Here is a 25249-nt window from a genome sequence, read left to right as displayed (position 1 = left end):
AGGCCACATTACAGAGGAGATTTTGTTGGCAGAAGAGCAGCATCATGGCGCAATATCAACAGATAACTTTGTTATCTTAGTGCTTCCCAAGAAGTAAAACCAGGAAGACATTCTTAATCAAGACCAAAGTGTTTCAGTTTATGACCAAAGGTTATTACAGATCAGGTGAGGAAGTATTCCCATAACTTACTGAATTTCTAGCACAGAACTGGTGTTTCGTAATTGTGCAGAAGCAAAAGCAATGTTATGGATATCACATATTAGTTCACAAACAGGGTTAATGACATGCTAACTCTCTTTTATTTCAATGTGCAGCAACAGAGAGAGGCAAAACTTTAGCTTCCATATCTACAGAACATATGAAAGCCATAGACACTACAGAGGCAATGATCAGACTACCCACATAGGTGCAAATACCACAAGAACATTTTATCCACTGGGTTTGCACCAATATTCATTGCATAATTAGGTGCACAGTTTTGCTTTGATTATTGTTCCAGGAAAAAGTCCCCTCAGAGATCTGAATTTTGAATTTAAATAGTTATCTTTCCAAATCTAAGTTTAGGGAGAGTTACATAAAAGCAGAGTAGGTATTTCCCTTCCCCTGAAAGCCTACAGTCTAAGGACTGTATTTATTTATTTGGAGTTTGCTCACACCTTTTTCCAGTAGTAGCTCAAGGTGAGTTACACTCAAGTACACTGGGTATTTGCTAAAACCTTTCCTACAGATACAGAAAGGGAGGAAATGTTCAGTAAATAGGCCCCTAGGTTTCTGCCTGGAGGATGAAGTAATTTGTACAAGGTCAAAGCAGCATCAGTGGGACAAATAGGATGTGAGCATTGGCTTCACTGATTGCTGCTCCTCCACTTCCTTGGATTAATGCGCATGGGATTTGTAAATGTTATCAACACATGTTATTATAGTCTCTCAACCTGACTACGCCCTTGGGGATGCCTTCTGTTAATGTGGGTAAAATTACACACACTAAAGGTAGGCAGTATTCAAATAGCCCGCTTCCACTGGTACAGAAATAGCTTTGATTATTGCATTCTCTGTTTTATGCATAGCGAAGCTGGAGGTTTGCACTCCTCACTGTTCTTTCTAGAAATGACTTACCTGTCATGCTTGCTAATTTTTCAAGGTCTTTGGAAACCTTTGGACCTAGGGCAATTGTGTGAATGATCACTTCACTCTCAGGCACTTCAGGAAAGCAGCTGCTCATGGCATTGTCTTCTCCAGCGGTCAGCAATACAATTTCAGAACCAACAGCACTTCCATTTAATTCTTCAATTGCCTGGAAACAGAATACTTGATGTTATTACTGAATGCCCTATTTAAAAGAATTAGGATTCCACTGTTACAGTACGTAAACTTTCTAACAGCATTGAAAATGTTATAAAATGAAAACATATATTTACTTTTTATATATTTATATTTATCCCTCTCAATATTCAAAACCATTTAACAAGTCATGAATAGTACCTGCCCGGTTAAATGGTACTATCTGCAAATTTTCAGTGCGACATACCAGCCATAACCCCCTGAAAAATCACGGTTAGCGGATAGCTAGTTATGTTGCATGATATAACTGGATATCCACTGATTTTCAGTGTGAGTTTGGCAGCCATATGTGACCGTGTGCATACCTAGTATATCTTTGGCTGAATTGAACTTGACTGGCCAGTGCAGAATATCTGCTTGGCCAGTTAAGTTCAAACTGGCCAAAAGTAAACCGGATATTCAATGCCAGTCAGTGAAAACAGCCCAGCATTGAATATCTGGCATCATCACGGACCACAGGAATTAACCCGGCTAACTCCCACGATCTGAATAACGGCCCCTATATATTTATTTATTATTAGGATTTATTTACTGCCTCTTTCAAGAATTTCACTCATTTAAAACTTATACACTGCCCTTTCTGAACAAAAGGACAATTCAAACAGTTTAAAAACCAGATCCAGAACACATCAAATGATCCTAAACTAGTGTTCTGCCACTAAAGGGAACCAGCCTCCCACCATTATAACTCCAGTGAGAATAGAAAAGCTTTCAGCTTCTTTCTAAATGTGAGCAAACTAGGTTCTGCACATAAGTCAAAGGGAAGACTGTTCCATAGTACAGGTTCTGCCACCAAAACATCTTCACACTCCAGAAAACATTTTCCTTGCTTCTGTATTTGAAGGAATCATCACCAAACAGTCTTGACTGGATCATAAAGGCTTCATGGGGGTGTACCATGCTAACAGATCTCTCAGATAGGTTAGGCATCCATTATGCATCACCTTAAAGGTGAGGCCTAAGATGTTAAATTTTATCTTCTTACAAACTAGTAAAAAAAGCCCCGTTTCTGATGCAAATGAAACGGGGGCTAGCAATGTTTTCTTCTGTGTGCATGTGGGAGTGTGTGTGTCCCTGCCCTCTCTCCCCTCCCCCCTCTGGGGCTAGCAATGTTTTCTTCTGTGTGCATGTGGGAGTGTGTGTGTCCCTGCCCTCTGGCCTCTCTCCCCTCCCCCCTCTGAGTCCTTCACTGTTACAGAGCCAGCGATTTGATTTCGTGCTCTGCTGTTTTCCTTCACTGACTGTGTTACAGAGAGGGCAGGGCAGACACTCATATGGAAACCGGATATCTCGCCCCCTTCACACTTCCGGCTGGAGGCTTCATAGAACGTTGGTGTTGCCTTTTATATAGAGAGATTGGGAGCCAATGTAGTTGCCTCAAAAAGAGAACAAGTACTGTATGCCCACAAACCATAACGAGCCATGTTGCAGCATTTTAAGAACCTGCACCCTTCTTAAGGCATTCTTTGGCAATCCACTGTACAAAGAATGAAGGAAGTCGAGCAAACTAATAACAAGAGTTTGAACTACACTATGCAGAGCAGCTAATTTCAAGAAAAGCTGTAGCTGCCAAATGAGGTACAATTGCACCGCTGCCTAATAAGCCTGTTGCACCACTAATTAAACTTGATGCTAGAGATAAAGAGCCTTCAGAATCCAGTCTCACCCCCAAATTTAATTGGCACCACTTGTACCTTTTCTATAGGTCTAGTCGCCAAACTTGTTCCAATCCAAATTACTAACAAGCACTCTGTCTTTTGAACATTAAGGACTAAGCCACAGGAGCTGATCCATGAAACAGAACCGAGGCATCCTTTAATTGCTTCCACGGTGTCCGATGCTCTTGGCCCAATAAGGGCAATCAGTTGGATGTTGTCTGCATATAAGAATGGAACTAGGTCAAAAGATCTAATCAGGTTGACCAGATGTCACCGTATGTCATTTGAGATCTTTGGCTGTCAATGATATGAGATAATTCAATCTGAGCTAACATTTTTTTTAACATCAATTTTTTTTTGTCTACTCTACTGCCCTCTTCAGGCTCTGTTTACATTTTATGTTTAACTGCACAGAAGTTATGTATATGCAGCAAAAGTCAAAGTCTTATTCAGGAAAGATTCACTTTTTCAGTAGGCACAGAATGGTGGAAAAATCCTTTTTTAATAAACCCAAATCAGACAGCCTTGACTAGCTCAGATTTTCCACATATAATTTTTTATGTAGCCATTTGAAAAGTCTAAATCTGGTCCCAGGTAAAAATATGTTTTAGTGCTTTGAAAGACAAGCCTGACCCAGTTCTTTTTTTTTCCACTACATTATCCTTTAGGAAGATTTAGGGACCCTTTTACTAAGCAGATGTCTGTGCACGCCCAACGCATGCCAATTCGGAACCACTGCCCAGCTACTGAGTGGCCTGGATGGTAATTTCATTTTTTACACACAACAGAAAAATTCTGGTGCACGGTGCTAACCGGACGATAATCAGTATTGTACGCATGCTGACGATTACCGCCTGGTAAATGTGTGACACTTTACCACTAATGGTGGTGATAAGGTCTCAGGCCCAAAATGGACGCGCGCCAATTTTCATTTTACTGCACTTCCATTTTCAGTCCAAAAAAGGGCCTTTTTTGCAGGTGTGCTGAAAAATGAACCTGTGCACATCCAATACACGTGTCTACACCAGCGCAGGCCACTTTTCTGCTCATCTCAGTAAAAGGACCCCACAATATCTATAAAACTCAGCCTTTTTTGAGTATCCATCCAGAAGAGTGATACTAGTAGGTCTGATTTTATGACAGTAGTAGATCATAGTAGAGTGGAACATTTATTTTTGAAGCATGACTTGACTAAGAGACAGTGTGCACACTACAGCATACTCTCTGTATGTAACCTGCAGTCCTTGTAGTATTCCTGCACAGATGTTTTTTTCTCCACCAGCTGTGGCAGGCAGGTAAGAAATTAGCTGCTTCCGCACTTCTTCGTTGATTATTTCCTGCAGTGGAGCTCTGACCTCTGCTTTGCTGTTAAATGTGACAATACCAACATGCGAACCCATTTCAACACCCTGGAGCAGAAAGAGTGCCGCTGCCTGGCGCAGTTGATGGATGCGATCACCCTATGTACGCATGAAAGATAATGAAACCAGGTGATTAAGGCTTGTATTGAACAGGAAGATAATACAATAAATCTCTCCACACAAAAACGCTAAACTAATTAATAGGCGTTGTGATGGCTCACAGTGCAGGCCATCATTTGGTATGTGACACTCCAATGAGGGAACTGGGAGAACTGGATGACTACACCTAACTACAGTCCCATTCATTAAGTGATAACACATAGTTAACAGCAATCACTGTCCATATTGTAATGGACTAGACTCCGGACAGTATTAGTTTCTATTGTAATAAGTCCCTCATTTGCACAGAAACAATACATATGCTGTATTACAAATATGGATAGCTACAGCAACTGCTTTCATCTACTTTTACTTTCTTCTATTAATTAATCAAGGAAAAGCTGGGGTTGGGGGGAGAAATAGCCCATGTTATTTGTGATGTATATGGCCACTTTCAGTCCACATAAATTGCATCCTGTTCTCTCTCACACACACACACTGCTTCCCTTTGACACTTTGTCAAGGCAAACTACATGCACTAAAGTGCCCATGTACATTACAAATAACATGGGCTATTCAATACTGCCCTCCCAACAGATCTTTCTCTGATTAATTAATAAATACAAGAAAATGTAAAAATAGAAGAAAAAAAGTAGAAATAGATTGAAGTACTTGTTTATTGTTTAGGTGGTCAATAGAGGCAAAATAGTGCATGTATGTTTGAAAACTGCATCTTCTGTTTTATTCCCTCAACCTAAATACACCCACAAGAATGTTTATTTTTAACCCAGCTAATAATAATGTGCTATGAAAGCTGATATGCATTTTTAGCTGGGCAGAGAGGTGTTTTTCAGCTAACCTACTTTACCTGAATAAATGGCTTTGGAAACTGCCTTCCTCCTCTGAGAGAACAGCAGCCTGTGTTTGAACTTGCACTTCCTGGGTATAAGCAGCAAGCTTTCCTAAAGCTATGAGAGTTAAATAGAAAATGCCAGCCTCAAACTGTAATGCTAAAAGACACTCAAGGAGCCATGTTGAATGAAGCCAAGAAAATCAAGAACAGCTGGAAAGACACTGAGGGCCCGATATTCAAAGTGATTTAAGCAGGCAGGAGAGGCTCCTGCCCACTTAAGTTGCCTGCGACCGCCCAACCGCCAATATTCAGCAGCACTTAACCAGGGCGGCATTGGGGAGAAACCCACAGTTATGCGGGTGCCGTAATATTCAGTGCTGGGACCAGCATAGGTAAGTGGCCAAAATTAGAATAGCTCAAAAGCTTTCCTAATTTCATCCGTTTAGCTCTGCAGGTCCCGGCACTGAATATCAGCTGGAACCCCACATAACGGTTGAAATCTTTTCAGCAGTCCTTGGAGCCCCCTCCTTCCTTCCTTCTCCCCCCAGCTCGTGGTACTGCATGTACCCTCCTTGCACCTTCCGCAATGACCCCTAACTCCCCATCTGAGTAGGCCCCTCCTGATGCCCGATGGTCTAGTGGGGGTAATGGAAGCAGGAGCGAAGCCCACTCATTCCTGCTCCTAGTGGTGGCTTCCTGGGGCACTCGCTCTCTCACTCCTGCCCCCATCTCCCCTACTAGTCCTATCAGACATTATGCAGTCCTGCTGAATATCGTCCAAAACCCGGATAAGCTCCAGTGACCACTGTGGAACAATTTAGCCCAGGATATTCAGTACTGGTGCCTGCACATCACCTGGCACTGAATATCCAGGGCTAAATTAGCCGGAGGTGGTCAGTGTTTAAAAATCTGCTGACCACCAACTACTATTGGCCAGTGAGTTTGCTATATCTTAAGATCCAGTGGATCAAATAGTTGTTTCAACTTGTACCTTATGGCCACAAACCACTGGTGATAAAAGAAGCTGAAGCAGTAGAGAAATGATTTATTAAAATGTGAAGCACCAGCCACTGATGGCATTTACCACTGAAATATTACAGCAATCAGATGCAGCTGTTATAATACTTACAAGGCTCTGCCAGGAAATTTGGAAGACAACATCACAGCTGACTGGAAAAGATCTGTGTTCATACCAATTTTAAAGAAAGGAGATTTGGCTGACTCTGAAAACTATTGCACTCTCTGATCTTACACGCCAGCAAGATTCTACTCAAGATCATTCAGTGGATATTATAACCATACTTTGAACAAGAATTGCCTGAAGGGCAAGCAGGGTTAAGGAAAGAGTGAGGGACGAGACACAGCACAGGTTTGAGATGGATCCTTGAAAGTATGAAAGAATATCAAAAGGGTATCTACACGTGTTTCATTGACTACAGTATGGCCTTTAATGTGTAAATCATGAAAAACTCTAGGCCACATTAAGAAGCATGGGTACACCTGATAGTTCTCATGCACAACCTTTACATTGATCAAGAAGCAACAGTTTAAATGGAACAAGGAGAAACAGATTAGTTCAAAATTGGCAAAGGTGTACAACAAAGCTGCATACTTTCCCCTTACCTGTCTACATGCAGAACAAATCAGAAAAGCAAGGCTGTATGAAGAAGCTGGACATTTAAAAATTGGAAGACTCATCAACAGCTTTTGCTGTGCTGATGATGCCACATTACTAGCTGAAAATGAAGATGATCTGAAGCATCTGACTATCAAGATCAAAGAACAAAGTTCAATAGGGGCCTGTACCTTAATGTGAAAAAGACAAAGAAGCTGAGAACTGGTAAAAGCAATAATTTTATCCTTGAAGGAGAAGTAATAGAAACAGTAGACAGCTTCAATCTGATTGGATCAATAATGTCATATGAATGTGAAAGTCCAGATCATCCAGGGTAGCATTATCAGAAATGCTCCCCGTTCCACACGCAGGACCTAAGAGGCAGGCAGAGCTCCAAAGTCTCAATGCATGGTTGAGATGATAGTGCAAGGATGAGGGATTTAGATTTGTTAGGAACTGGGCAACGTTCTGGGAAAGGGGGAGACTGTTCCAAAAGGATGGGCTCCACCTTAACCGCAATGGAACCAGGCTGCTGGCACTAACTTTTAAAAATAAGATAAAGCAGCTTTTAAACTAGAATGAGGGGTAAAGCCAACAGTCGCTCAGGAGCACATAGTTCGATGTGGAGCATTCTTGAAGGATACTACTGAAACAGGACATTCAGGGAATCCAGCAGAGAGGGTTTCAACAATGCTGAAAGAAAGCCAGGTGTGTTTAAGAAAGAGCAGGGTAAAGGATGCTTCTAAGCTGGAACTAACACTGTCCAGCTTAAAAATAAGCACAAGGTATCCTTTAGAAAGAAAAAATTACAAGAAAAAAGAAAAACAAATGTCTATTTTCTTTCCTGTGAGAAAAAAGGTTAGGCTGCACACATTCCTCCACAGCTGTAGGGGGCGGTGTCGGGTTTTTTTTTACATCACTTCCTATCACGAGACCCCATCAAATATGGCAACCAGCAGTAGAAACAGGCAGTTATGTAGTGTGACCAGTGGTGGCCACCATCTTGGTAAAGGAGTCACTTCCTGTGGTGTAGCTAAACGGGGTGGGGTTTGCAAAAGGGTGGGGTTTAGGGGGCAGAGCTATGCAAATAAGGCAGGATTAGGGGTGGGACTATGCAAAAGTTCCAGGGCTGTCACATCCAGTGACATCAAAAGGAGCGGGGCATGGGTGGGAGTGGACGGGGCTTATGCCAGAAGCGGGCAGGGCTTAGGCGTTACCTTGCTTCTGACTGGCTGTTGGGACCGGATGTGGGAATGGCCACCTGTCAAAAATATGCAAATTAGCTTTGATGAATGTCGATGAGATTCACTATTCATGGTCAAGTTTGAGCTACTATCTGGAATGAAGCCACAACGGAAATCTACTGTAGAAGCATTTAATTTTTAAAAAAGCGTGACTATAATAAAATGAGGAAAATGGTTAAAAAGAAGCTAAAAGGATTGACTGCAAAGATTAGGACACTAGCAGGCTTATTTTCGAAAGAGAAGGCGCCCATCTTTCGACACAAATCGGGAGATGGGCGTCCTTCTCTCAGGGTCGCCCAAATCGGCATAATCAAAAGATGATTTTGGGCGTCCCCAACTGCTTCCCGTCGCGGGGACGACCAAAGTTCCCGGGGGCTTGTCAGAGGCGTAGCAAAGGCGGGACTGGGGTGTGCCTAACAGATGGGCGTCCTCGAGCAATAATGGAAAAAAGAAGGGCGTCCCTGATGAGCATTTGGCCGACTTTATTTGGTCCATTTTTTCTTACTACCAAGCCTCAAAAAAGTGCCCAAACTGACCAGATGACCACCGAAGGGAATCGGGGATGACCTCCCCTGACTCCCCCAGTGGTGACTAACCCCCTCCCACCCTGAAAAAAACAACTTTAAAAACTTTTTTTGCCAGCCTCAAATATCATACTCAGGTCCATCGCAGCAGTATGCAGGTCCCTGGGGGGGGGGGGGGGGGAGGTGTGTGTAGTGTCAACGGAGGCATAGCAAAGGCATGGACATCCTTCTTTCAAACATTGTGGACGTCCTGAACTGCCCCCCCCCCCCACAGGGATGGCCAAAATTTCAGGGAGTGGAGGAGTGGCCTAGTGGGTACAGCACTGGTCTTGCAATCCAGAGGTGGCCAGTTCAAATCCCACTGCTGCTACTTGTGATCCAAATAAATAAAGGGGGTGTCGGAGGCATAGCAAGGCGGGACATCCTTCCCACAGAACATCCACATTTTGGACGTCCTCAACTGCCCGTCGCAGGGCGAAGGCGCCTAACACTTGGATGTCCTTCACCCATATTAAAAAAAAAGATGTCCCTGACGAGCACCTTGGATGTTTTCACCTGGACTTCTGTTTTTTTAAGGTTTGTAGATGGCTATTATACACGCAGCTTGTCTGCGTGTATGAAGCCGTCTTTGCCATGCGCACAGCAGCCACACATAACACGTGGCTGCTCTGCACTGGCTTCCCTCCTTAGGAAGGAAATCATGTGCAAATGAGCTAACAGCGAGCAGCTCATTTGCATGCGATTTCCTTCATGCATGCCCATTCCTTTCCGATTTGCTAAGGGATCGGTAAGGGAAGTGCTTTTTCCGTTCAGTTAGTGCATCAGTTAGTCCACTGCAGTGCCCCTAGGGTGCCCGGTTGGTGTCCTGGCATGTCAGGGGACCAGTGCACTACGAATGCTGGCTCCTCCCATGACCAAATGAGTTGGATTTGGTCGTTTTGAGATGGGCGTCCTCGGATTCCATTATCGCCGAAAACCAGGGACAGCCATCTCTAAGGTCGACCATCTCTAAGGTCGACCTAAATGTTGAGATTTGGGCGTCCTCGACCGTATTATCGAAACGAAAGATGGCCACCCATCTTGTTTCAATAATACGGGCTTTCCCGCCCCTTTGTGGGGACGTCCTGCAGGATGCCCTCAGGAAACTTGGGCGCCCTGTTTGATTATACCCCTCCACATCAGGCATGGACATTGTTTAAAAATATCATCTTGGAAGCCCAGACAAATGCATTCCATGTATTTACAAAGGAAGAAAGAAGAGAAAAAAGACAGCAGCATGGTTAAAAGGTAAAATGAAAGAGGCTATTACAGCCAAAGAATGGAAAAAGACTCAAATGAAGAAATAAGAGGCAACATAAGCAGTGGCAAGTCAGATGCAAAGCACTGATAAAGAAGGCTAAAAGAGAATATGAACAGAAACTTGCCACATAGGTTAAAACTCACATTAACAACTTTTTAAGGTACATCAGAAGCAGAAAGCCTGTCAGATCATGAAGGAGCAAAAGGGGCACTAAGGGAGGACAAGGCCATAGCAGAGACACTAAAATGAATTCTTTGCTTTGGTCTTTATGTTAGAAGATGTAAGAGATCTACCTGTACTAGAAATGGTTTTCAATGGTGATGATGAGGAGGAATTGAAAGAAATCTCGGTGAACTTGGAAGAGGTACTGAGCCAAATTGATCAATTAAAGAGTAGTACATCATCTGGATACTGAAAGAACTCAAGCATGAAATTGATGATCTGCTGTCAGTAATATGTAATCTGTCATTAAAATTGTCTGAAGATTGGCGAGTGGCCAACGTAACGCTGATTTTTAAAAAGGGTTCCAGGGGTGATCTGGGAAATTACAGACTGGTAAACCTGACACCAGTCTGGGTAAAATAGTGGAAACTATTATAAAGAATAAAATTACGGAACACATAAATAAACATGGATTAATGAGACAAAGCCAACATGGATTCAGTCAAGGGAAATCTTGCCTCACCAATCTACTACATTTCTTTGAAGGGATGAATAAACATGTGGATAAAGGTGAGTTGGTTGAAATTGTGTATCTGGATTTTCAAAAGGCATAGGAGAAGTACAACATGAAAGTCTCCTGAGCAAATCAGAAAGTCATAGGATAGGAGGTTAAAAGAGAGTAGAGTTAAATGGTCAGTACTCTCAATGAAGAAGAGTAGAGAGTGACATTCCCCAGGGGTCTGTGCTGGGACCACTACTTTTTAATATATTTATAAATGATCTAGAGACAGTTATTTGTTAAATCACAAGAGGATTGTGAAAAATTGCAAGAGGATCTTATGAGACTGGGGGACTAGGCATCCAAATGGCAGATGATGTTTAATGTGAGCAAGTCAAAGTGATGCATGTGGGAGAGGAACCCGAACTACGTGATGCAAGGTTTCACATTAGGAATTACCACCCAGGAAAATGATCTAGGTGTCATCGTTGATGATACATTGAAACCCTCTGCTCAGTGTGCAGTGGTGGCTAAGAAAGCTAATAATGTTAGGAATTAGTAGGAAAAGAATGGAAAACAAAATGAGAATGTTATAATGCCTTTGTATTATTCTATAGTGCAACTGCACCTCGAATACTATAGCAATTTTGCTCACCACATTTCAAAAAAAATATATAACAGAATTAGAACAGGTACAAAGACGGGTGACAAAAATGATAAAGGGGATGAGCCAACTTCCCTATGAGGAAAGACTAAAGTGACCAGGGCTCTTCAGCTTGGAGAAGAGGGTTATGGGGAGATGTGAATTGCTTGTTTCCTCGTTCCAAAAATCCTAGGAATGAAGCTACTAAGTAGTAAATTTAAAACAAACCAGAATTTGTTGCCAGAGAATGTGGCAAAAACCAATTAGCTTAGCAGGGTTTAAAAAAGGTTTGATAATTTCCTAAAAAAAAGTCCATAAGCCATTATTAAGATGGACTTCGAAAAATCTACTCTTTATTTCTAGGATAAGCAGCATAAAATCTGTTTTACTGTTCTGGGATCTTGCCAGGTACCTATGACCTGGATTGGCCACTTTTGGAAACAGGATACTGGGCTCGATAGAACCTTCGGCCTGTCTCAGTATGGCAATGCTTATGTTAGTAAGCAGTAAAAGGAATCAGCCTGCAGCTAACACCTCTTGACTATGTTCTGAACCCTGATCAGTAGTTCCATGAATCTATTCCACTTTGTACAGTGAGGTAAACTTTCTGTATGACTTTACATTTATGAAAACACATGAATTTAAAAGGCACTTACTAAAGTCAAACTTGTCTTTTACAGTCATGGACAAGTTTGGGCAAACAGTTGCATCCCTTCACTCAAATCTAGCATACACACCAACCCATTTTCAAAAGAAGCACTAGAATATTTCTTCATACTGCATTATGACTATGTGAAAAATTTGAATGTTATTTGCAGTAAAATTATCAATTAATATATAATATGTAAAGTATAAATATAATAAAATAGAAATATGTGTAAGATGGACATGCATTTGTTTACTGCTACATTACTAAGCCATATTTTGGTATAATTAGGTTTTCCATCTCTTGGTAGAAGAGGCTGCAATACTTTATTGCAAGTGACAAAGACAGCTTTATGCAACTTTCTGAATGTCTCAAAGATTTACCACAGCCATGCTTCCCGAGACATCAAGAACTAAGCAGAGCACTCTGCCTTGGATCTGCAGCAGTGAGAACATGGGTGGAGGAGGGAGACCTGTGCCACTCATCGGAGAAGTGGTTTTAGAGTCTGGAGACCCCATAATGACATCCCATGTGCTCTGGTAGTCACACATTCTGTTTTGTAAGTTGGGTGCTTCAGCGTCATGGGTACTTTCATTACAAAACTCAACTACCTGGGAAAAAAAATAAATAAGAAAAAAAATTATTTCTGTTCTATTGAAATATTAAATAATTTCCATGCAGTTTTCAGACACTGATATAGTGAAATGGATTTTTACTGGTAAAAGAGGCAAAGAATGACAGCAGTTGCAGATAATGGAGTTCTTCCTGTAGCCACAGAACAGAAAGCAATGTAAGAAAAACTGCATGGTCAATAGTCTATCCTCAGTGCTGTTTCAGTGACATCTTTTCTGCTGAGAATAAATGAGCTAGTTTGGGTCTCCATACCCTTTTTCATCAGGAGTGCTTCAATCTGGTCTGGATGATGGAGGGCGGGAGGACAATAAATAGTGACCCTTCTCCTTCTGGTGGTTTCAATTTGTTCCAGCTTGGAAAAAATCTGTTTCTAGTTTTGCATACAATAACTCAGTAAACAGAGATCATAAGGACACATGAGCTAGAATTTCATTTTCATATTAACCGCTAAAGGTAATAAACAGAAATAAAACAAAATGTAGAAAAGAAAATAAGATGATACTTTTTTATTGGACTAACTTAGTACATTTTTTTGAATAGCTTTCTAAGGTAACCCTTCTTCTTCAGATCAGAAATAAGCACCTGTTGGCAACATCAGTATATAAGTGAAACACAAAGGCATTTCAATGACAGTCTCACAGGAAGAGGCTGGGGTGGGTTAGGTGAGAAACAGGGGGAGCTGGGTGGATATTAACTGCTAAACCAAAAGGCTGAAACATGCATTGAAAAAAAAGTTGAGTTACAAATTTCTGAAAATCCTTCATGAGCAACTGCTCACAGGATGAGGAAGAGCCAGATGTGCTGGGTCCAGGAGAGCAATTTGGGATGGGGCCCCAAAGCTGGTCAGCAAGCTTGGAGTTCCCTATAGCATTGCATGGGCTGATAGAAGTTGCTTTTTGTCTCAGACTGCTATTCCAGGGAGCTCCCTATAACACCAGCTCTGGAAGGGAGTCAAAGATATAAAGCAAATCCCAGTCTAAAAGAAACAAAATCTGAGCCAAGACTCAGAAGGTTGGCACCAAACCTAATCTCCATAATGATACACATAACACCTGCTATAGAGACACCGAAGTCATTATAGAAAACTAGCACAAAGCAGTACTGGTGTGCTAAAATTTAAGCAAGCCCACTTACAACAGGTCAATGGCTGGTATAAGCTGACATGCCTAAGTGCACCATGCAATGTGCACAATTAAGAACATAAACATTACTATACTGGGATGACTGAAGGTCTACCAAGCCCAGTATCCTGTCTCTAACAGTGGCCACAATTACCCGGCAAGATCCCAAAACAGTAAACGATTTTATGCTACTTATCTTAGAAATAAACAGAGGATTTCCCAAGTCTATCTTAATAATGGCTTATGGACTTTTCTTTTAGGAAATTATCCAGAACTAAGAACATAAGAATAGTCATATTGGATCAGACCAATGGTTCATCTAGCTCAGTATCCTGCTTCCAACAGTGGCTAATCCAGGTCACATGTACTTGGCAGAAACCCAATTAGTAGCAACATTCCATGCTACCAATCCTGGGGCAAGCAGTGGCTTCTCCCATGTCCATCTCAATAACAGACTATGGACTTTTCCTCCAGGAACGTGTCCAAACCTTTTTTAAACCTAGATACACTGACCGCTGTTACCACATCCTCCAGCAGTGAGTTCCAGAGCTTAAGTATTTGCTGAGTGAAAAAATATTTCCTCCTATTTGTTGTAAAAGTATTTCTACGTAATTTCATTGGGTGTCCACTGGTGTTTGTACTTTTTTAAAGAGTGAAAAATCGATTCACTTTTACACATTCCACATCACTCAGGATTTTATAAACCTCAATCATATCCCCCTCAGCCTTTTTAAAACCCTGATAAGCTAACTGGTTTTTACCAAATTCTCTGGCAACAAATTCCAGAGTTTAATTACACATTGAGTGAAGAAATATTTTCCCTGGTTTGTTTTGAATTTACTACTTAGTAGCTTCATTGCGTGCCCCCAGTCCTAATATTTTTGGAAAGAGTAAACAAGTGATTCACCTCTAATCTGTTTCACTCCACTCAGTATTTTATACACTTCTATTATATCTTCCCTCTGTTCTCCAAGCTGAAAGAGCCCTAGCCACTTTAGCGTTTCCTCATAGGGATGTCATCCCATCCCCTTATCATTTTTGTCACCCTTCTCTGTATCTTTCCTAATTCCGCTATAAGTTTTTTGAGATGCGGTGACCAGAATTGGACATGCCGGTGGCCCACCTAACCTCCATCCATGTGTATACGCTAAGAGGGGAGATTCTACAGTATATATGTTACCAAAACATTCCGCATGGAAAACATTTCCACCTAATCATAGTCTATAAGATTTAGGCACAGGTATATAGAATACACTTAGACGGAAATCATAACGCCTAAATCTACGTACTTCCATTTACACCAACAAAAATGTGGCATAAGTCCTAGCACGTAGATTTAGAGGCAGAGGGCCATATTCTATAACAGTGCACGTAATTTTGTAATGCCCACAAAACGCCAATTTCCCTGCCTATAACCAAGCCCCCTTTTGCCTGCGCCACGTTAGAAGTATGTGCACTGTGTTACAGAATATGCTTAGAGAGTTGTGCGATCAAATTCAAGTTGTGCGATCAAAAAAAGAACCCGGATTATAGCTACGTCATGCAAGGTTCCACATTAGGAGTTACGGACCAAGAGAGGGATCTGGGTGTCGTCATTGATAATACACTGAAACCTTCTGCTCAGTGTGCTGCTGCGGCTAGGAAAGTGAATAGAATGTGGGTATTATTAGGAAAGGTATGGAGAACAGATGTGAGGATGTTATAATGCCGTTGTATCGCTCCATGGTGCGACCGCACCTTGAGTATTGTGTTCAATTCTGGTTGTCGCATCTCAAGAAAGATACAGTAGAACTGGAAAAGGTGCTGCGAAGGGTGACAAAAATGATAGCGGGGATGGGACGACTTCCCTATGAAGAAAGACTAAGGAGGCTAGGGCTTTTCAGCTTGGGGAAGAGACGGCTGAGAGGAGACATGATAGAGGTATATAAAATAATGAGTGGAGGTGGAACAGGTGGATGTGAAGCGTCTGTTCACGCTTTCCAAAATACTAGGACTAGGGGGCATGCCGATGAAACTACAGTGTAGTAAATTTAAAACAAATAGGAGAAATGTTTTCTTCACCCAAGGCACAATTAAACTCCGATTCGTTGCCGAAGAACATAGTGAAGATGGTTAGCTTGGCAGAGTTTAAAAAGGGGTTGGACGGTTTCCTAAAGGACAAGTCCATAGACTGCTACTAAATGGACTTAGGAAAAATCCACAATTTCGGGAATAACTTGTATAAAATGTTTGTACGTTTGGGTAGCTTGCCAGGTGCCCTTGACCTGGATGGCCGCTGTCCGGGGACAGGATGCTGGGCTCAATGGACCTTTGGTCTTTTCCCAGTATGGCATTACTTATGTACTTATGTAATTATTGTCAATTAGTGCTCATTATTGCTGTTAAGTGCTGTTATCAACACTGATTAGCTTGTTAAGTCAATTAAGTTACATGTATTGTTATTGGATAAGCTTGGATTTTGGCATGGAACTCTAGGCATGCTATATAGAATCCGAGGGCAATTTTATAAAGTGGCACATAGATGTAGGCACCACTTCAACATGTCAAAGGAGACATAAAATTGACAGTTAGGTGCCTGTCAGGCTTATTTTTGAAAGAAAAGGGTGCCCATCTTCTGACACAAATCGGGAGATGGGTGTCCTTCTCTCAGGGTCACCCAAATCGGCATAATCAAAAGCCGATTTGGGTGTCCTCAACTGCTTTCCATCACGGGGATGACCAAAGTTCACGGGGGCATGCCGGCACCGTAGCGAAGGCGTGACTGGGGCATGATTAAGAGATGGGCGTCCTCGGTCGATAATGGAAAAAAGAAGGGTGACCTCCTACTCCCCCAGTGTTCACTAACCCCCTCCCACCCTAAAAAAAAAAACTTAAACATTTTTTTTGCCAGCCTCTATGCCAGCCTCAATGACAGCTGTATGCAGGTCCCTGGAGCAGTTTTAGTGGGTGCAGTGCACTTCAGCCAGGCAGACCCAGGCCCATCCCCCCCCCCCCACCTGTTACACTTATGGTGGTAAATGTGAGCCCTCCAAAACCCACCCGAAACCCACTGTACGCACATGTAGGTGCCCCCTTCACCCCTTAGGGCTATGGTAGTGGTGTACAGTTGTGGGGAGAGGGTTTTGGGGGGGAGAATTAGGGGGCTCAGCACCCAAGGTAAGGGAGCTATGCACCTGGGAGCAATTTGTGAAGTCCACTGCAGTGCCCCCTAGGTTATCCGGTTGGTGTCTTGGCATGTCAGGGGGACCAGAACACTACGAATGCTGGCTCCTCCCATGACCAAATGGCTTGGATTTGGTCGTTTCTATGATGAGCGTCCTCAGTTTCCATTATCGCCGAAAACCGGGGATGACCATCTCTAAGGACGACCTAAATGTTGAGATTTGGGCATACCTGACCATATTATCGAAACGAAAGATGGTATGCCCATCTTGTTTCGATAATACGGGTTCCCCGCCCCTTCGCGGGGACGTCCTGCGGAGGACGCCCTCATGAAAACCTGGGCGCCCCGTTTGATTATGCCCCTCCACGTGCACTAGCTGCCATTCTATAAGGTAGTGTCTACATGCCACAGTGCCTAACTTCAAGGGGGCATATACATAGGTAAAGCAAGGGTGAGCCATGAGCATGTCTCCCAGGTTGGTGTATAGTTTATAGATCACTACAAACTGTGTGTGTCATTTGGTGTAACTAGGCATGCCAACTTAACGCCTGCCATTGACACAGCATAAGAAGGTGCGTTGATATGGGCACACCAATGCTGACCTTACGCTAGTATTCTATAATGAAATCTTGGGAACATGATGCCGTTACAGAATTGGTGCTAACTGCATGGCACTGAGGGTGGCAGTTTAGACAATCAACCTTGAAGTGTCTTTGGCAGCCTAGCACCTTCCCATATAATATTAATTATTGGTGCCTCTGACATGGGTAAGTGATAGCCAGTGGTGTCTTTAGGATAGGTGTTCATGGCATATACACCCCCTGTCAGACCCAGCTCTCCATTAAAATCCTCTCTGCATCTTCACCCGGTGGCAGCAGCAGTACTCATAGGCTGCCTGCAGCTTGCTCTGGGTCTTCCTCCCTCAGGGGCGGGATGGTTCAGGAAGGAAGTCCCAGAGCAAGCTGCAGGCAAGCCTATGAGTGCCGCTGCGACTGTCGGCTGAAAACACCGAGAAGATTTTGGGGTGGGGGTGGCGGGGGGGGGGGAGGTTACAGGGGGGAGCAGCATGGGGGGCAGCGCAGGGGGAGACATACTCCCTGTAAGATGTTCCTGGCTATGCTATTGGTAATAGCATATTATAAACCACACTTGCACTTGATGTTAATAGTAGGTAATGGAGTGGAGGAGTAGTCTAATGGTTAGTGAAGCAGGCTTTGATCCTAGCATGCTGGGTTTGAATCCCACTGCAGCTCCTTGTGATTTTGGGCAAGTCACTTAGGGCCCCTTTTACTAAGTGGCAGGAAGCCCAACGCGGGCTTACCGCTCGTTAAACAGGAAGTACTGCCGGGCTACCGCAGCAGCACGGTGGTACTTCCCACTCCTAGCAAGCCATCATATCCGGCGCTGCAAAAATATAATTATTTCTGTAGCGCCGGAGTGTACCCGGTGGTAACTGGGCAGTGAAAAACACACGCCAATGCCAGCACAGGTCCCCTTTTGCCGCAGCTTGGTAAAAGGGGCCCTTAACCTTCTATTGCCTCAGGTACAAATAAAGAAACAAAAACCTTAGATTGAGAGCCCTCTAGAGACAGAGAAAGTACCTGCATATAATGTGTACAGCACTGCATATGTCTAGTAGCGCTACAGAAAATGATTAGTAGTAGTCATCACAAACATGACTTTGAATACCATTTCAACTACAACACACCAGGGGGGCAGCTCACCAGCACGGTTTCCTTATATTGTTGTACTCTTGCACAGAACCCCAAGCAGGTGATCTAGCCTGTATCTGCACAGCTGACGTTGCTAAGGTTTGAGCACACTTTAGATGGAAAGATACTTTAAAAGGCTGACTTATTTCTCTTTTTTCCTTTCTTTTCACAAGGATTTAGGCAGTTTTTGTGCCCATGTCAAAACTGTTATGAATACAGAACTGAGGACAGACAAGAATGGTTACTTACAGAAAATAATGCTTGCATGTACATTATAGATGACGTAGCATTCTGCAATTTGTTTGCTAGAAATGTGCAGCCTTCTTCAAAATGTCCTGTCTGAGATCCAAGTACGCAATCCCCATCAGGGCAAGAATTTCTTTCACACACAAACAAGCCGGTGAGATTAGCTGAACATCTAGAAATTTAAACGCTATATTATTTTCAAACTTTAAATTCTGTTTCTAATGATCTTCTATACAGGATATCATTTCCCCCTACATTTTCTTTCACAGATACTCCTGAACAAGAGTAAAGTCTCCAATTCTTCAGAAATTCCAGTGGTACAACATAGCATGGAGAAGGAGAAGAGAAGGAGTGGAAGTATTCTTGAAAAGTGACAAGTTTGGCAAAGCTCCACTTGAAATGTTGAAATTGAAAAGAATATTGAACTAATGTCTTAAGATGACAAATGATGTAGTAGTAAGCTACAGCTATGGAAAGTTGCGTCATCTCTAGACTGCATAATTTCTTGACTGTCCACGCAAATATTGTCTGCAATAAATACTTCAAGAACCACAGCATGGTCCACTTTACTTACACATCAATATTTATTATTTATGGCAGAAGCAAGAAGACAGATCTAGAGGGGCATAAATGAAAGGGACATCCTCATTTCGATTTGGACGTCCTCGCAGAACGTTCCAATCCAGGGGCGGGGAAACCCGTATTTCAAAACAAGATGGATGTCTATCTTTTGTTTTGATAATACGGTCAGGGACATCCAAATCCTTAAATTTGGTCGTCCCTAGACTTGGTAGTTTCTGATTTTTGGCGATAATCGAAACAAGGACGTCCATCTCAGAAACAAACAAATGCAAGCCATTTGGTTGTGGGAGGAGCCAGCATTTCTAATGCACTGGTCCCCCTCACATGCCAGGACACCAACCGGGCACCCTAGGGGGCACTGCAGTGGACTTCATAAATTGCTCCCAGTTCATAGCTCCCTTACTGTGTGTGCTGAGCCCCCCAAAACCCACTACCCCAACTGTACACCACTACCAAGCCCTAATGGGTAAAGGGGGGTACCTAGATGTGGGTACAGTGAGTTTCTGGTGAGTTTTGGAGGGCTTGCTGTTTCCTCCACAAACATAACAGGTAGGGGAGGGGATAGGGTTGGGTCCACCTGCCTGAAGTGCACTGTGCCCACTAAAACTGCTCCAGAGACCTGCATACTGCTGTGATGGACCTGAGGATGACATCTGAGGTTGGCCATCAATATTTTTAAAGATGTTTTTTGAGGGTGGGTGGGGGTTAGTGACCACTGGGGGAGTAACAGGAGGTCATCCCCGATTCCCTCCGGTGGTAATCTGGTCAGTTTGGGCACCTTTTTGTGGCCTGGTCGTAAGAAAAACACGACCAGGTAAAGTCGTCCAAGTGTTCGTCAGGGACGTCCTTGTTTCTTTCGATTATGGGTCAAGGATGTCCTAGTGTTAGGTACGCCCAAGTCCCGCCTTCGCTTCACCTCCAACACTACCCCATTGAACTTTGCCATCCTTGCGACGGAAAGCAGTTGGGGATGTCCAAAATCGGCTTTTGATTATATCGATTTGGACGACCCTGTGAGAAGGACGTCCATCTTCCAATTTGTGTCGAAAGATGGGCTTTCTTCCCTTTCGGAAATAAGCCCGCTAATGTAAGAAAGAGGAACTTCTGAGTCCATTTTTTTCTTAAGGAGTCTTGTTTTACAAAAAAAAAATCTCACATTTTTTGTTGACTTTTCTAGGAGCTGAACACAAGGGCCAACACTGATTCTCACTTTAACAACTTATCCTCTGTTTGCTCTTTCTGGCTACCAATTCGGGTCTGTGATATAAAACTAACCACCACTGATAATATGTTGGCCTCATGCTGAGTCTAGTACTGACCGATGATATAAGGTAGTCCCTCACCATAACAAACGGGTTCCAGGTCAGCATGTTTGTTACCAAAAGGGTTTGCATTGACAGAATTTTACTACCTGAATAGATAACTGTTTACGAATACATTAGAATACAAGGTGCCCAGTTATAGAATTGCCCCCATAGTACTGAGACAGTCTGTAAGGAGTTTTGGCAGTACTATCTGCATAGTGCCACTGAAAATTCATGGATAGGGCCCAGATTTTATTTATGTGTTTATTTATTTATGTATTTTAGCTCACGCCTTTTTCCAAGGTGCAATACATTCAGGCACATATTTCCATGTCCCTAATGTGCTCACAATCTAAGACAGAGTACTTATTTGGAAAGCTGCTACGTAGAAAAGTGCTTTTGAATTTCAGACCACATATTATTGCATAGAAAGATAACTACAAAGATGTTTGTTATGGAAACAAAGCTCTTTAATCTAAAGGAGGGAGGGGGTACCATAATGCCCATTCCCCAATAAGACAGCCATCATATGATGAAAGTACTGACTGATGAATAGGAAGCTTAGACACATTAATGCCTACCCATCTGTAAGTAAGGTTCATTTTACAAAATACAGAGCAAAACAAGACTTTTATGCATCAAGGACTGTAGCAAGAAATCTTGACTAACTCATACAGGGGATATGATTTAAAAGAAAAATCACCTTGTTGCTTTAATTTGGTTTTCTTTAGTTATGTAAAATGGTTTTTCATAATTATATTCATCAAAGAGTCCCCATCGAAGATGAGCCCATTCATGGACAAAAACTCGCCCTGTAGGAATAAGCAATGAGTTGTTAACTGCAAATAAAAAGTGTAATAATATGAAATAGTAATTGGAATAATTTGTACTTTAATGGATATAAGTACTAAATAACACTGGTATTAACATCCACATATGGCACGCATTAACGTGCCTTAATTTGGGCCTCACCTAATGTCAAAGTGCAATGAGTGTTATTTGTATGCATTTTAGCATTATTGTATAGTAATACAATGCACATGAGCTGTGGAAAAGCTATGCTAATACGTTAACACTGAACACATTAGAGAATTAACACTGGCCAGTTAATCAAAAGAAAGTTAACTACACCTAAGGGTCAGCTGGTGTCATTATGAAGTATGGCACTGATGGGACAGAAGCAGCTGGAGATCGAACCTATCCCTTTGTCATTAGGTAAGCAGGCAAGGGGTGGAGGCTGTGATAAGCAGAAGGAATGAAGAAGGTCAAAGAGATGACATACAATCACGGGAGGGGAGCTACTGAAATAGTTGGGAGTGGAAATGTCTTTTATTCATTTTAGCTGCACTGAAACAAAACTAAGAAAAAAATCTTGACTTGATAAAATATTAAACAATGAAACAAAAAGGAAAATATTGTGTCTGGACACCCCTAGCACCTAAGTGGGAAAGGTATGCATTCTTTCAAGCTCCAACCTGACACACTGAAACTGTTTGATAACTCAAGTTACTATGCTTTTTTTTTCTGATTGGCTACTATGCCTAAAAACAACATACTTTTGATTCTGTTATTCCCCATAATAGGTCCCTAATAAAGAAGATGCACATATCAATTTATTCTTAAGTAGTGATGCTATGAGACATTTATCCCTGCGATATCATGCAGGAAAATATTAAGCCACCAAAAATCCTTAGAAAAAATGAACAGTTATCATAAAAGGAGATATTTAGAAGATACTTTGCAATAAAGGAATATTTATTGTAACCTGAAAAAGATATTTGTTGTTACTAATTAAGTTTCTGCCAGGTACTTGTACCCCGGATTGGCCTCTGTTGGACGCAGGATACTGGACTAGATGGACCATTGGTCTAACCCAGTATGGCTATATTTATGTTCTTATGTATAGCACACTCTTAATTCCAATCAAATACATGCCTACAACTACCCATTCAACCAAATGAGGACACCTCTGGCAACCTTTAAACTTAAAATACATTTGTTCCTACAAGATTCCAGTGCAATTTTAGCCCTGAACAATGCCACAGCCAAAGTAGTAATTCACAGGTAAGGTAATCTAGACTGCCCCTATTTGACTGACTGTACATTTGTCCTTTAGATTGTAAGCTCCTTTGAGCAGGGACTGTCCTTCTATGTTAAATTGTACAGCGCTGCGTAACCCTAGTAGCGCTTTAGAAATGTCAAGTAGTAGTAGTAGTAGGTAAGGATGGCTTCAGCCAGCCAGAATTCACTTTAAGGTTAAGCCACACACACACATTCTGTCCACACTCCCCCCCCCCCCCCCCCCCCACAGGAATAAATGGCCACATAGATCAAGTATTTCCTGTGTGAACAATTTTGGTTCATTTAAAACTTCATTAACATGCAAAAATTAGAAAGGCTAGCTTGAATAAATTATCAGACACCACTACAAAACAATTTTTGACAACATTTCCCTGGTTGTATGTGGCCCTGGTTCATTTTTGCCACTCTGCCTTTATCAGTTTTATTGAACTGTATGTGTTCTCTTTAATGCGTTTTACCTATTAACGATTTTGGAATTTACAGAGTCTTTCACATGGCTATAGAAGTTTCCCAACTTACAGTACCAGACTCTCGATAAACAAGTTGTAGGTGGTTTATTAGACTAGCAATACATTTCTGACTAACTTTGGAGAGCTATACTCCTTTAATTAGGTCAAAACCATATAATTTTATTTCCAAGATACATTCCCTCTGAAGTGCACAAGGCATAGAACAACAAAGCGTATTACTAAATAAAATAATATGAACAGGTGACTAAAAATGATGGTACTGCCTGAATATACAAGTAAATTACAGGTTGCCTGAAAAAGGCGGTGTATGTTTTGATCTGATTAAGACTGCGTAGCTCTTAAAAGCTGGTTAGAAATGTATTGATTCAATAAAATAGTATTGCCTACAACCAAAATGGCAAGTACATTACTTAATTCAAATTTTGCAAGTAAACTGACGCAGATTTTTTGTACTTTTTTAATTTAATGTTGCCCAATAATTAAAACCTAGCCCTTAGTGCTTTTTGTAAAGAGGAATTGAACCTAGATGAAAGGTTAATGCAATAAGGGCTCATTTTACTAAGCGGCAGTAAGCCCAATGCGGGTTTACTGCTCACTGTACAGGAAGTACCGCTAGGCTATCACAGCAGCCTGGCAGTACTTCTCACCCCTAATGCGCCGTCATTTCCAGCGCTACAAAAATGTATTTATATATATATATTCCGCTGGAGTGTACCCAGTGGTAATCGGGCAGTGCCACGCGCTGCCCGGTTACTGTCGAGTTAACGTGGGATCCTTGACCGCCACCTGCAGGAAGGCAAGACTTCCCTTTTACCAGCTGCGGTAAAAGGGGGGCCTCGGTGCATGTGTAAAACACGCGCTGACGCCAGCGCCCTTTTGCCACAGCTTGGTAAAAGGGGCCTTAAGGACCACAGTTGCATGCATTAAGGGAATAACATACACCAGTGGATCTCAAACCTGGCCTTGGAGGCACCCCAGCCAGTCAGGTTTACAGGATATCCACAATGAATATTCATGAAAGAGATTTGCCTGCACTGCCTCCACTGCATGCAAATCTCTCTCATGAATATTCATTGTGGATATCCTGAAAACCTGACTGGCTGGGGTGCTTCCAGTACCAGGTTTTGGGTACTGACATATGCTATTGGCCAAATAAAACGTGCTATTTGCCTGTAATGCACAATTTTTTTTATTGCAACAAATGTTAAGCAGTGCTGAGATGTAAAGCAGCTTATTATTATGCAAAATGAGTAATGCAGCTTAACCTTGTAAGCTGCATTATTTCTAGAAAGATAATGCTGTCTTTGAGGTGGTGTTATTTTTCAGGATTATCATGTCTGTAACACATAGCCTGATGCTCCTGGGGAGCCTTTTTCACAGGCCTACTGTGTGAAAACATTACCCTATTCCCACCCCCAATCTTCCCCATGGCAGTACTCTTATATCCCTCCATGGCACTCCTATCACTCATTAGCAAATTATCAAACCTGAATTCATTGCTTTTGCTTTACCTCGTGATCCATACACAGAAATCAAATCATCACTAATCAGGTAGTTAGGCGTGAAGTGTATGTATTTTCCCTCTTTTCCACATCCTCCATATTGTAAGGTGTATGGATCATCCCCATATTTCAAGTATGGTTCAGCAACGATGACACTTGCCTAAAAACAGATGAACTGAGTTTATTACTCTTGCTTCTGTTCTATTTTTTACATTTATAGTGACTGAAACTAGAGATGGATTGATTTAAAAAAAAAAAAAAAAAAGAATACATACTGTCTTTCCTATTGGGGCTTGTGATTAAAAAACTCAATCCAGAAAAGAGTGAATCCTTTATATATGGCAAAAAAGTCTAACATAAATTAAGGTCAGTTGGGTTAAAATGCTACCAGAGTATGATGTTAAAGTATAATACTGCCTTTAAATTGCATAAGAAGAGGTGCTGCTTAAGCTAACCGCTTTGTTTCCTTCTCGTTACAGTTCTAAAAG

At 42.0% G+C, this 25249-nt stretch overlaps 1 protein-coding gene across 1 annotated transcript in view; it reads right to left on the bottom strand.

Annotated features, from left to right (window-relative positions):
* CLCA2 (chloride channel accessory 2) overlaps positions 1 to 25249 on the bottom strand; it is a 91550-nt gene that overhangs the window by 47529 nt on the left and 18772 nt on the right. Inside the window, exons 5-10 of the mRNA XM_030206729.1 lie at positions 24771 to 24921; positions 21411 to 21519; positions 18825 to 18993; positions 12330 to 12557; positions 4236 to 4460; positions 1118 to 1295 (exon numbers count right to left, since the gene is read on the bottom strand). Coding sequence (XP_030062589.1) covers positions 1118 to 1295; positions 4236 to 4460; positions 12330 to 12557; positions 18825 to 18993; positions 21411 to 21519; positions 24771 to 24921 — 1060 coding nt within the window. The remainder of the gene's footprint in view (positions 1 to 1117; positions 1296 to 4235; positions 4461 to 12329; positions 12558 to 18824; positions 18994 to 21410; positions 21520 to 24770; positions 24922 to 25249) is intronic.

The sequence above is a fragment of the Microcaecilia unicolor genome, chromosome 6 (assembly GCF_901765095.1).
Source record: "Microcaecilia unicolor chromosome 6, aMicUni1.1, whole genome shotgun sequence".
Taxonomy (NCBI): Eukaryota; Metazoa; Chordata; class Amphibia; order Gymnophiona; family Siphonopidae; genus Microcaecilia; species Microcaecilia unicolor.
Note: the sequence above shows the minus strand (reverse complement) of the source record. Positions and strands in the feature narration are given on the sequence as shown.